The sequence below is a fragment of the Myxocyprinus asiaticus genome, chromosome 38 (assembly GCF_019703515.2).
Source record: "Myxocyprinus asiaticus isolate MX2 ecotype Aquarium Trade chromosome 38, UBuf_Myxa_2, whole genome shotgun sequence".
In the NCBI taxonomy this organism is placed as follows: Eukaryota; Metazoa; Chordata; class Actinopteri; order Cypriniformes; family Catostomidae; genus Myxocyprinus; species Myxocyprinus asiaticus.
In genome coordinates, this window is record NC_059381.1 from 24,834,306 (window position 1) to 24,847,308 (window position 13,003).

General features: G+C 38.7%; 1 protein-coding gene across 1 annotated transcript in view; it reads left to right on the top strand.

Moving 5' to 3' along the window:
• Positions 1-2,856: 2,856 nt before the first annotated feature.
• The window catches only part of tenm2b (teneurin transmembrane protein 2b), a 295,557-nt gene continuing 285,410 nt past the window's right edge, over positions 2,857-13,003 (top strand). The window contains exon 1 of the mRNA XM_051677764.1: positions 2,857-3,082. Within this exon, the coding sequence (XP_051533724.1) occupies positions 2,857-3,082 (226 nt within the window). The remainder of the gene's footprint in view (positions 3,083-13,003) is intronic.

The following is a 13,003-nucleotide window of genomic DNA, read 5'->3' on the forward strand; positions in this document are numbered from 1 at the left end:
AAACAGATTGCTTTTTCCAGCAGGGTTGAAATTAACAGAGGCTTGGGACAAAAATGCATCTTAAAGTGACAAAAAGGCCCCCAAAATTGAATGTGTAGGGACAAAAACTGCCCTGTAATGATTTCTTCTGTGTTTTATTTGTTACATCTGATATATTTCTTAAAGGAATAGTACACCAAAAATAAAAAATAAAAATAATAATTTACTGACCATTATGCCATCCCAGATGATTATGACTTTCTTTCTTCAGTAGAACACAAATGAAGACTTTTAGAAGAATTTCTCAGCTCTTTCGGTCCATACAATTCAAGTGAATTTGTGCCAGTATTTTGAAGCTCCAAAAATCACAAAGGTTAGTATAAAAGTAATTCGTAGGATTCCAGTGGTTAAATCCATGTCTTCAGAAGCAATATGATAGGTGTGGGTGAGAAAAATATCAATATTTTAGTAAATTGTTACTATAAATTCTCCTCCCTGCCCAGCCAATCTCCACTTGAACTTTCACTTTTACATTCTTCTTCTTGTGATTTTGTTGATTCACATTCTTCATGTATACGCAACCTTCTGGTCAGGGAGAATAATTTATATAAAAAATGGACTTAAATATTGATCTGTTTCTCACCCACACCTAACATATCAATGCTGAAGATATGGATTTAACCACTGGAGTCTTATGGATTACCTTTATGTGCTTTCTGGAGCGTAAAAAAAATTGGCACCATTTACTTGCATTGTATGGACCTACAGAGCTTTATTTGTGTTCTGCAGAAGAAAGAAAGTCATAAACATCTGGGATGGAATGAGGGTGAGTAAATGATGAGAACATTTTCATTTTTGGGTGAACTATTCCTTTAATATTCTATTCTAGGCCTAGGTATACATATTATCACATAAATAAAAGATCCAATTATTCAGATTGAGAATTTATGTCAATGAATTGATGAAATTGAAGTAGTTTACATAAAAGAATATGCCATACAGTATATTTTTGTATGGATATAAAAAAAAACTCAAAAAGGAAAGAAAAATGCCACTGAAAATAAAATCCAAGGGTACAAATATTTGTCCTTTCTGACACTGTTGCTCAGGTACAATTGTGCTCAAAAGTTTGCATACCCTTGGAGAATTGGTAATATATGTTCCATTTTTAAAGAAAACATGAGTGAGCAGGCAAAACACGTTTATTTCTTATGGGATTCATATTCATACAACTGAATGGCACAATCATAAAACAAAACATGGCAACAAAGACAAAAATGAAATGACCCTTGTTCAAAAGCTGCATACCCTTAGTTCTTAATATTGTGTATTGCCCCCTTTAGCATCAATGACAGCGTGCAGTCTTTTGTAATAATTGTCTATGAGGCCCCAAATTCTTGCAGGTGGTATAGCTGCCCATTCGTCTAGGCAAAATGTCTCCAGGTCATGCAAAGTCTTTGGTCGTCTTGCATGAACCGCATGTTTGAGATCTCCCCAGAGTAGCTCGATGATATTAAGGTCAGGAGACTGTGATGGCCACTCCAGAACCTTCACCTTTTTCTGCTGTAACCACTGGAGGGTCAACTTGGCCTTGTGCTTAGGGTCATTGTCGTGCTGGAAAGTCCAAGAGCATCCCATGAGCAGCTTTCGTGCAGAAGAATGCAATTGTCTGCCAGTATTTTCTGATAACATGCTGCATTCATCTTGCCATCAATTTTCACAAGATTTCCCATGCCTTTAGAGCTCACACACCCCCAAAACATCAGTGAGCCACCACCATGCTTCACAGTGGGGATGGTATTCTTTTCACTATAGGCCTTGTTGACCCCTCTCCAAACATATTGCTTATGGTTGTGATCATAAAGCTCTATTTTGGTCTCTTCACTCCAAATTACAGTGGGCCAGAAGCTGTGAGGCATGTGAAGGTGTTGTCAGGCATATTGTAACTGGGCTTTTTTGTAGCAGCCTGTATTTCTCCTGAGGTTACCTGTGGGTTTTTCTTTGTATCCCGAACAATTCTTCTGGCAGTTGTGGCTGAAATCTTTATTGGTCTACCTGACCTTGGCTTGGTATCAAGAGATCCCCGAATTTTCAACTTCTTAATAAGTGACTGAACAGTATTGACTGGCATTTTCAAGTCTTTGTATATCTTTTTATATCCTTTTCCATCTTTATAAAGTTCCATTACCTTGTTACGCAGGTCTTTTGACAGTTTTTTTCTGCTCCCCATGGCTCAGTATCTAGCCTGCTCAGTGCATCCACAACAAACTCATTGACTATTTATACACAGACACTAATTGCAATTTAAAAAGCCACAGCTGTGGGAAATTAACCTTTAATTGCCATTTAAACCTGTGTGTGTCACCTTGTGTGTCTGTAACAAGGCCAAACATTCAAGGGTATGTAAACTTTTGATCAGGGCCATTTGGGTGATTTCTGTTATTATTGTGATTTAAAAAGGAGCCAAACAACTATGTGATGATAAATGGCTTTTTTTTGCATGATCAGTCATATTTTCAAAACCAAAATTTCACAATTTCTGCCAGGGTATGCAAACTTTTGAACACAATTGTATATTAGAACTCCTTGTTATAGAACAAAGGGCATAGAGGGCGTCAAACTAATCAAAACTCAAAAATGTATAACATATGTTTGTCTACATCTGGGATTTTTACAACCTGGAACAACATAATTAGATAATGTAAAAAAGGGTGAATGTATCCATTCACATTGTAGACATCAACTGAGTGTGACATGCTTGGAAAGTGACTCAATACCCATTTGGATCTACAATACACAATAACTCCTTGCCTCCCTCTGCAGGTAATTGATATAATTTGCCATTAGCTCCTATGAGCTGATTGGTTCCCTGCAGTAATGGATCTGAAGGACAGGCAGCAGCGCTCTCTGACACGGGGCCAGTGCAGAAAGGACCTGCACTATGCTACATCCTCTCTGGACAATGAGAACTGCCATGTAGTGTCACAGAAATCTTACAGCTCCAGCAAGACGCTAAAGGCCTACCAGCAGGACAGATGCCTACGTTATGGAGGATGTGTCGCAGAACTGGTACACCAGGAGACAGAAGAGTATGTCAGACAAGGTGAGAAATGCACACAAAAAAAATTACACATTATATATATGGATAGTTGACATGAAATATTTTTGGGAAGTTGACATGTGCTGCGGTTTGACATGCTATAATCCATCCAAAACTAATTTAAACATTTGCATAATTATTATGCTTGCAGTTTTTAAGACCTCATATTAATTAAAAGGCTACATATATTACTACATTACAGTAAATTAAAATTTAAAAAGAATGGTGACGTTACAGGACCTAAGATATACACTTTGCCGTATACATTCCTATTCTATACTAAAATCTTGATGTTGATTAAAAAAAGTCCATGGACACGTAATCCGTCAACTACCCACATATAGTTAATTAGTATTACTCAGTAGTCATGCATATTCACAGTAACATAAACACTGAAGTAATACTTTTCTTTTTTCATTATCTTTTCACTCTCATGTAATAAAAGATACACACCCTGAAAAGGCTTAGAACAAAAATTGTGTCTCACAAATGTATGTGCAATTCGTACAGTAAGTGCATGTTTGATACTGCAGTCTTAAGGCCAGAATTTTCTCATTAGTTGGGGCTTAAACACAAATGCCATCATGGAAGAGTTTTATCCATTTTAACCCACATAATCCCCCTTAATAAAAACAGAGAACATGATTTTCTGTGCTAAGTTTTAATATGCAGCTATTGGAACTATTGATCTGTGTGCATAGAATGGTGCTGAAGTTTCATGACAAATATTAAAAGCTATTGTTCCTATCAGGCAAGTGACACTGATCTGCTAAATACAAACAAAAACAGCACAAACTGATCTCAGCTGAATTTTAGTTACTCTTGCTCTTAGGTATATTTATAAAATCGTAGAACTTTGTTGGTCGACTGATGTGAGTTTCTCAAAGGTTGTTAATGATATCTAGCCTTCTGAGACTCGAGCGTGACTGCTGTGTGCATTTTCCATTTCCCTTTTTGATTTGTAACTAGTAGCACCTAATAAAAAAATTATAGAGCAAATAGTTTTCCTAAAAACTGATGGCAACATATGTGGACAGTGGGACTATGTTGTTAAATTGTAAATAATACCAAGCTATAGAAAGTCAGATTTTTTTATTTATTTTTTATCAAATTGTTTATTATGTTTCCAGCAGTGTTGGTTATTCATGTTTTTGAGATGTTACAGACATTACGTCAGAAATTAGCATAATTAAACCTGATTCAAAGTAATGGCCAGCATCATCCAATCACTGCCAACCTTGTTAAAATAAAATTATACATTATAAATTCTGAATCTTTGTACTGATTACCATTGTCCCAAGTCTGCTAAACATGAAACTGAAACCTGAAACTGAACTTTTGGTCAGATTTTAGGAATTAATGCACTATGGGATGCTCCCTTGCTCCCTATTTAGTGAATAACTTGACCTCAATGTGCTGTCTGTCTTCACTGGTCTCAGAACATGTACCTTATTTTCATCCTTACTCCATGTAAAACCTCTGAAAGCAAAATGTTTTAGCTTTTGGATGAACCCATTGATTCTCAATGTGATAATGCACAGTAAATATAGGATCTTACTCAAGATGGCGCCGATATGGCTGCTGCGTTGCGAGCGCCAGAACAACATTGTAGTTTTTTGTTTGTTTTGTTTACAATTCTTATGTTTTTTGTCTTGGATGTTGTCTGCCTTATTGTCTATGACAGACAAACACTTTTGGACATTGGTTCTGCAATTACACACCATAAACCGGACTTCAAATTCCTCAATGCCGACCCGCTGTTTACAAACACGGCAGCGGAGCCCTTTGTCTCGGCTGCCTGGCCGTGAAAACGCAGAAGGAAAAGGGGAAACAGAGCCGGCGTTCTCATCAGAGTAAGACGTCGCGCAAATCGACCCCCTGCTACCCAGTATTCTACTGGCAAATGTTCAGTCTCTGGACAACAAGCTCTGTGAGCTGAGAGCGCGGATCTCTTTCCAACGAGACATGAGGGACTGCTGCATTATCTGCCTTACAGAAACTTGGATGTTTGCGGAGATTCCAGACTCAGACATTGAACCCGTGGGGTTCTCCGTGCACCGAGCGAACAGAGCGAAAGACCTCTCAGGTAAAAGCAGAGGTGGTGGTGTATGTTTTATGATCAACAAATCCTGGTGTGATCAGAGGAACATACATTCTATCAAGTCTTTCTGCTCTCCTGATCTGGAATTTCTCATGCTTCTGTGTCAACCATTCTGGCTACTGACGGAATTCACAGCGGTCATTATCACAGCTGTGTACATCCCCCCACAAGCCGACACAGACCGGGCACTCAAGGAACTGTACGGGATTATAAGCAAGCATGAAACCGCGCACCCTGAGGCCGTGTTCATTGTGACCGGGGACTTTAACAAAGCCAATTTTAAATCAATTGCACCAAAATACCACCAACACATCAGTTTTATCACACAAGGAGACCAGGTTTTGGACCATTGCTACTCTCCCTTCCGGGATGGCTACAAACCCCTCCCCTGCCCACCATTTGGCAAATCGGACCACTCTTCCATTCTGCTTCTGCCCGCTTACAGCCAGAAACTGAAACAGGAAGCACCCGCCCTCAGAACGATCCAGTGTTGGTTGGACCATTCAGACTCTATGCTACAAGACTGTTTTGATCACGCGGACTGGGAGATGTTCCGGTCCGCCTCTGATGATGACATCGAGGTTTACGCTGATAGCATAACGTGTTTCATCAGAAAGTGCGTAGAGGATGTTGTTCCTTCCAAAACAATACGGATCTACCCGGACCAGAAACCTTGGATTAATAGCGATGTTCACGCGGCACTTAATGCGCGGACCTCTGCTTTTAATTCCGGAACCGCGGAGGAGCATAAACAAGCCAGTTATGCCCTCCGAAAAACTATCAGAGCAGCAAAACACCAGTACAGGAACAAGATTGAAGGTGTATTGTATAATGTACATTGTATGTTATTATTTGAATATTGTGTTGTGTGTAATTATGTGTATATTAGATTTTAAATTGTGTTGTGTAAATTTTATGTTTATTGTAGATTGGTATATGTCTCATCACTGTCACGACTGCTATGTTGCTCGGAACTGCAACCAAGAATTTCATACACTATTGCACTTGTGTATATGGTTGTGTGACAATAAAAGTGATTTGATTTGATTTTGATTTGATTTGATTTCTAAGGAAAAATTGCACTAAAGTACACATTAGTGTACATTGTGTTTAGCAGCGTGACGTATCACGATAAATTGCTCAAATTTAAAAAAAATTGCATATCAGATGAAACTAGAGACTCTAATCTTTTGATTTAAACAGGTTTCAATGTAAAAACTTAATTAGGTATCTTACCAGATGTAGTTTTGTTGGCATTTCTCCCAGAGACAAAGAGAAACCCTTTACTGACAGCACAGAGTCTCCTGAACTGAGATCAGTCGGTGTAAATGAATTTAAATTATACGTTGCAGATAGCGAAGCCAAAATACAATGTCCACGCATGTGTACGAGGCTAGAGAGCATGGTGGACAATAGCCAATATGATACAGATATAAGTAAATAAATAATATACTGTAAATGTTGAATTTAATCATATTATTGTTTGACTTTGCGTATTAAGCTGGGATATGAACATTTAAACATTGAAAAATTACACACCTCAGCTTTTATTAAGTATTAAGATATTCTGTATGATATTGTTCCTGTAACAGGAATCTGTTATTTGAACATCTGTTATTTGTTATTTGCAACTTCTCAGTCTTGACTTGTTTAATTACCACTTCAAAATAATGTACAAAACATGAATGGAATAAACCATCACACACAAATTATCACTGCACACTGCAATGTGGTATGTACATGTGCTGAACATTTTGGTCCATTCTGTGTCTGTTTTGCCCAAAGACAACTTTGCTGAAGTACATGCAGCATTGTGTTACAAGGTTTTTGCTTTTCATTCAATTGATCTTCTATGAAGTGTGAGACCCAGTGATAATTACTGTTCGTCCAACTGGCCATATTCAATTGCAGCACTGAAAATAGATAGTGAGAATGAAAGGCTTTGAAAACTTTGTTCCATGTTGAAAGCTGTCCTTACAAACACACCTTAAGCCAGTTTTGTCAATATCAGTAATAGAGGTGAGCTATTGATGCAGAAATCTTCATCCTTTCGATACATGGTCTATTTCTCTCATTTTATATCTCATCTAGTTGGAATGGTGTGTTTATGTGTGTGAGTAATTGCGTGGAAGGACAGTGAATATAATGTAGCCTTAAAGTATTTTCATTATAGATGGTATCGTAGGTGGTTTAGGGTACTTCACTATGATAGCAGTGCCCTTGTAGCATTATGAATAGATATACTCCATCTAAAACTAATTTGATATTATCATGGATGGAGATTTTTATGACCTCATATTAATTAAAAGGATGCATTAAATATTTGTACATTTTTTAATTAATTTGTCACAATGCAGGACAGTTTCCTGTAAGTGAATGCAAAAAAGCTAAAAACCATTAAAATGGTGTAAAACATAAAAGAAATGGTGACCAATTATAGCACCTAAAATATACACTTTCTCTTATGCAGTCATATACATTTTAACCAAAAATGTTGAATAAATAAATAACTTTACAAAAAGGTTCTTATCGTATTTGTTAGTTTTAGTTAATGCAGTTGGTATCATGAACTAATAATAAACAGTATTTTACAATATTTATTAATAATCGTAAATATTAATTTATGGAAATGCAATTGTTAATTGTGAGTTCATGTAGTCCATAAAATATGTACTAATGTTAAATGTAACGGGTAAAGGTGGGCAAGGAGGAGGCGGGAACCGGCTGAGCAGTCAATGTAAATTTTAATGACATAAATGAACTTAAATCAACTTAAACACAAGCACACAGGCACACACAGTGGCCGTGTGAGTCTCTCTCTCTCTCTCGAACTGGCACCTCTGGCTCGTCTTTATCCCCCTCCCGGCTGATTAGACCAATTCAGGGCCAGGCGTGTGTCTTCATGGCCCGGCCCTGCCCTCCTCCTCGTCACATTCCTCCATCGCCCGACTTAGGCCGGGGAAACCTCCGGCATTACATACTTCCCTCCCCTCCCTTTCTGGAGGGTAGGTGTTGCCCTTCCGGCCGTCCTTGCCGGCAGGTCTTCCCTGATGAGGGGAGGGAGAGGGGAGAGGGAAAGAGTGAGGCGGAGTGACAGAGAGAGAGAGAGAGAGAGAGAGAGAGAGAGAAAAACTCGCTCGCCAGTCCCCGGACACGCTGTCGCCTAGTCCTCAGCCACTTCTCCAGCCTCTGGCAAACGACAGCGAGTCATCCGACCCCTGGCAGACGAAATGGCTCCTCCCCTTCCCACGGACGGCAGCGTTTCCTCTGACTCCCGGCGGCCGGCAGCGGCTCTTCCGTCCCCTGGTGGATGGCCGTTCTCCTGTCAGACGGCAGCAGTGAGGACTCTACGACAGTGCATCCCTCCTCCTTCCCGGGTTTCAGTGTAATGGGTTAAGGTGGGCAAGGAGGAGGTGGGAACCGGCTGAGCAGTCAACGTAAATTTTAATGGCATAAACGAACTTAACTTAAACACAAACACACACAACAGCCGCGTTTGTGTCTCTCTCTCTCAAACTGGTGCCTCCGGCTTGTCTTTATCCCCCTCCTGGCTGATTAGACAAATTCAGGGCTGGGTGTGTGTCCCCATGGCCCGGCCCCGCCCTACTCCTCATCACATTAACATATGCACATTTTAATGTAATTTATGTATGAAATTAATATACACTCACCGAGCACTTTATTAGGTACACCTATACACCTACCTTTCATGTGATTATCTAATCAGCCAATTGTGTGGCAGCAGTGCAATGCATAAAATCATTCAGATACGGGTCAGGAGCTTCAATTAATGTTCACATCAACCATCAGAATGTGGAAAAATTGTGATCTCCATGATTTCGACCGTGGCATGATTGTTGGTGCCAGACGGGCTGGTTTGAGTATTTCTGTAACTGCTGATCTCCTGGGATCACACACAACAGTCTCTAGAGTTTACTCAAAATATTAACAAATAACATCCAGTGAGCGGCAGTTCTGCCAGCAGAAATGTCTTGTTGATGAGAGATATTAACAGAGAATGGCCAGACTAGTTTGAGCTGATAGAAAGGCTACGGTAACTCAGATAACCACTCAATTGTAGTGAGCAGAATATCATCTCAGAATGCTCAACATGTCGAAACTTGTGGCGGATGAGTTACAAAAGCAGAAGACCACATCGGTCACTTTATTAGGACCATAGTGTTCCAAATAAAGTGCTCAGTGAGTGTATGTTGAAATACATTTAAATTAATTAATCTAATTTCATCAAAATGTATACATGCTTTTAAAGTATTGTTCATTATTGTTAATCAATGTAAACTATAGTTACTTATATTATCGAATACAACCTTAATGTAAAGTGTTACCAAAAAAGTTAATTTCCATGTAATTTGTCAACTACCATTTATTATTATGTATTCAGATTATGGTTAGGTCATTTTCACTCTTGGTTCTTGGATCTAGATTGAATGTATTTTTTTATTTTATTTTATTTTTTATACACCAGCACAATAGTTCTGTGGAGAATAAGCCAAATTCAGAATACAGCCTGAAGCAAAAAAATTTTTTTTTTTTTTTTTTTGTCAGGTTTTGATTTTGGAATGTCCTGGAGAGGATTGCTGCCTGTCATTCATGTTTTTTTGTTTTGTTTTGTTTTTTCACTGGTTTTGTGTTTTCCATAGATACTGGCTCAGGCATAGATCAAAGATGACACAAAACTGAGACTCTTTTAATAGTCAGAGATGAGATTTTCCCCACTAGCAGAGACCACATCTCATTAGAGCAAAGTTTTATCCAAGCAAGAGGCGACCTTGTCGTCACTTCTCTCCTTCACCATGGGCTGTAAAAATAGCACAGACTACTGAAATCGAGCTGCACAATGCTGTCTCATCTTCTGAGCTGATCAGACAGAAGGAGAGATACAGAGAGGCACATAGAGATGGAAGAATAGTGAGAAAAATAGTTTTCATCACAAAACCAGGACTTGCAGAGGCTAACTTTCTTACCAAGGGGTCAAGCTTTAGTTAGAACATTTTAGTTACCACTGCTAGTACAGTAGACTTAGGACTTAGGATGGACCCCACTGAACCTCACTGAAATGACCTGTCGGTTGAACTGCGATGCACCTCATTGATCTCTGCCAGCATCACCTTTGTCTATTGATGGACTACACTCTTGAAATGGAATACATAGACTATAATTGAATTGCCAGCAAAAGCCTTCATCAGCCAACTAACAAAGGACAATGCATCTATGTGAACTTCTGCAGTTAATCCAGGATGGACTTCAAAGACATTAGTCATGAATTTTACAGTTCATAAAAATATATATATTTTTTTTAAACACTGGACCTTAACACTTACTTAGTTTACTAATCTTAAACCATGACCTGCACTGTACATAAATAACTAATACTGGCATTATATTCATGCTGGTTAGCCAGAGGGGAAATGGCCCCCTCAGTGAGCCTGGTTTCTCCCAAGGTTATTTTTCTCCATTAACCAACATCTTATGGAGTTTTGTGTTCCTTGCCATAGTTGCCTTCAGTTTGCTCACTGGGGTTCTAAATACAATTATTATTTAATTGTTTCATTTTTATACACAATTTACAATCATATTTAATCAAACTACACAATGATCACTCTAAGACTTTATACATATTACAGTAAAATTTTTTGTTAATTCATGATTTTCTGTAAAGCTGCTTTGAAAGGATGTGTGTTGTGAAAAGCGCTATACAAATAAAAATGACTTGACTTGATGCTGTAACTACTCCATCAGGCTGAAAAAAGGCATATTTTTCATCTGGCAGTCATTCAAATGTAGCTGTTTATTCTGACCAGCGATCCAAATGCTTTCCAACATTTTGACAGACAGAATATAATGTATCTACAGAATATAGTGTCTATTGCATGTCACTACCTTTGAAACATTCCCTCAAAATTGGATGTTCATAGGGATTACAAGTGAAGAAATGGGGAAAAACATTTAAAGAGCTCCTGTGAAATTAATGTCACTTTGAAAATACTGATCGTTACAATATTTTACTGATGGATAAAAATAGAGCAAGGTGGAAAATGTACCAGTCTTTAAAAGTGGTGGATTATGATCATTTGTAAAACTTAGTTCCCATAAGCAAAGATGGCAGATTTCAAATAACGTACTTCCGGGGTGTCCTGCACCAGCTGTCCAGACAACTGCCATTGAAATGAATGGGAATACTAATGGAAAGCTTTCTCCAGGTATAAGACCTCTATCTTTCCCATTCATTAGTGACCTAAGGTGTTTCATTCCACATGTTTTGACAAGGTGTTTTTTTACCTGCCAGCTGTAGTTTGCTCCACTTTACATCTGGACAAACTCACTATGGGAGTGTCTCACTTGATCACATTTACATAACAGCATACTTGGCCATCCTGCACGCTATAATTGCTATCCAATAATTTCCTATTAGAATGTGCACATGTAGTCAGGGGAAGAGTCTTGAGTTGTAGGAAGCTCCAAGCTGGTGGTCCATGGCCAAAGTGAGGGTACAGGACTCAGCAGGCGGCTCTGCCTCAGTAAAGGCCATATGGCGAGGGAGGTACGGGGCTCTCGTTATGGACGTTTGCGGGATGGAGTATTCTGGCACTCAGGCAGCCTGATCTCACTTATGGTCCCTTTAGTGCACTGTGTTCTTGCACAACATCTGTTACCATGCACATATAGTCCTCCATTCGTACCTTGCTCCAAACATAGCAGAGCATTGAGATTATAGTATGGCTAATATTAGACAGAAGTGAGCAAGGAGAAATGGAGGAGAGAGAGAGAGAGAGAGAAGTCGTCGTCCAGCATTTTGGGGATTACATCAACAATATCCATTAACGAGCCCTCTATCTCTATGGACCCATTTATGCACTGCAGTCTTCATTTGAACGATCTTGATATTGTTTCTTAAATCCTATGTGACTAAAATGTTTGTGACTAGCCACTGTCTGGTAATTGGGCGAAGAAGTTCAACATGGAGATCCTTTCACTGCGTGTTAAGAATAAAGTTTAGTTTGACTTGTTTGATGTAATGTGTGTCCAAAGTAGGGATGTGCAAAACTAACAATTTTCAGAATTGATTAGTCGGTCGGTTGTTTGAACGAATAATCGACTAGTTGGTGTTAAGGATAATAATGTATAATTTATTTATAATGGTCATGTGACCCCGATCATACACGTTTCAGAGGGATATGCGGATGCTAAGTGCAGCACTTCAACATGGTAACTAATTGATATTTAACCAATAAAAAGGTTAAATAACTATAACACCTTATTGCACAGACCTATCAAAGAAAGAAAAGTAAGAAATAAGAAAGGCTACAATAAAGAATGGCACAAAACCGCTAATGCGCATCTTGAAAGCCGAATGACATGCTTCAATGTAAACTGAGAGCTTGGGAATCTCTGGGCGATCCTTGCTGAACAGTCAAAAACACAGAACTTCAAGATAATATTGCATGTACACATTTAGTACATGACATAAAGCAGTTTAACCTTTCTAACTGCAACTATTTATTTAAGCAGTGTCAGACAGAATCAGCAAAGTACTTTAATCTCTCCACAACACCTTACAAATATAGTAACATTACTCACAGCAGAGAATTTAACATCCGACAGTGATTGTCTTGAAATGTGTTGTTGATGTAGCGCTTTGATGGCTGTAACAGCAGCGGTGCATAAATGGACTAAACTTAAAGCATTAAAGAGACAAAAGTTCCTGCAGAGGGTTTTTCTGTGCTGGCTGTTATTCACTTTTAAGCACAGCAAGCTATCATCATGCAAAAACTCTCTCCAAGTTGCGTCTCTATTAATTTGAG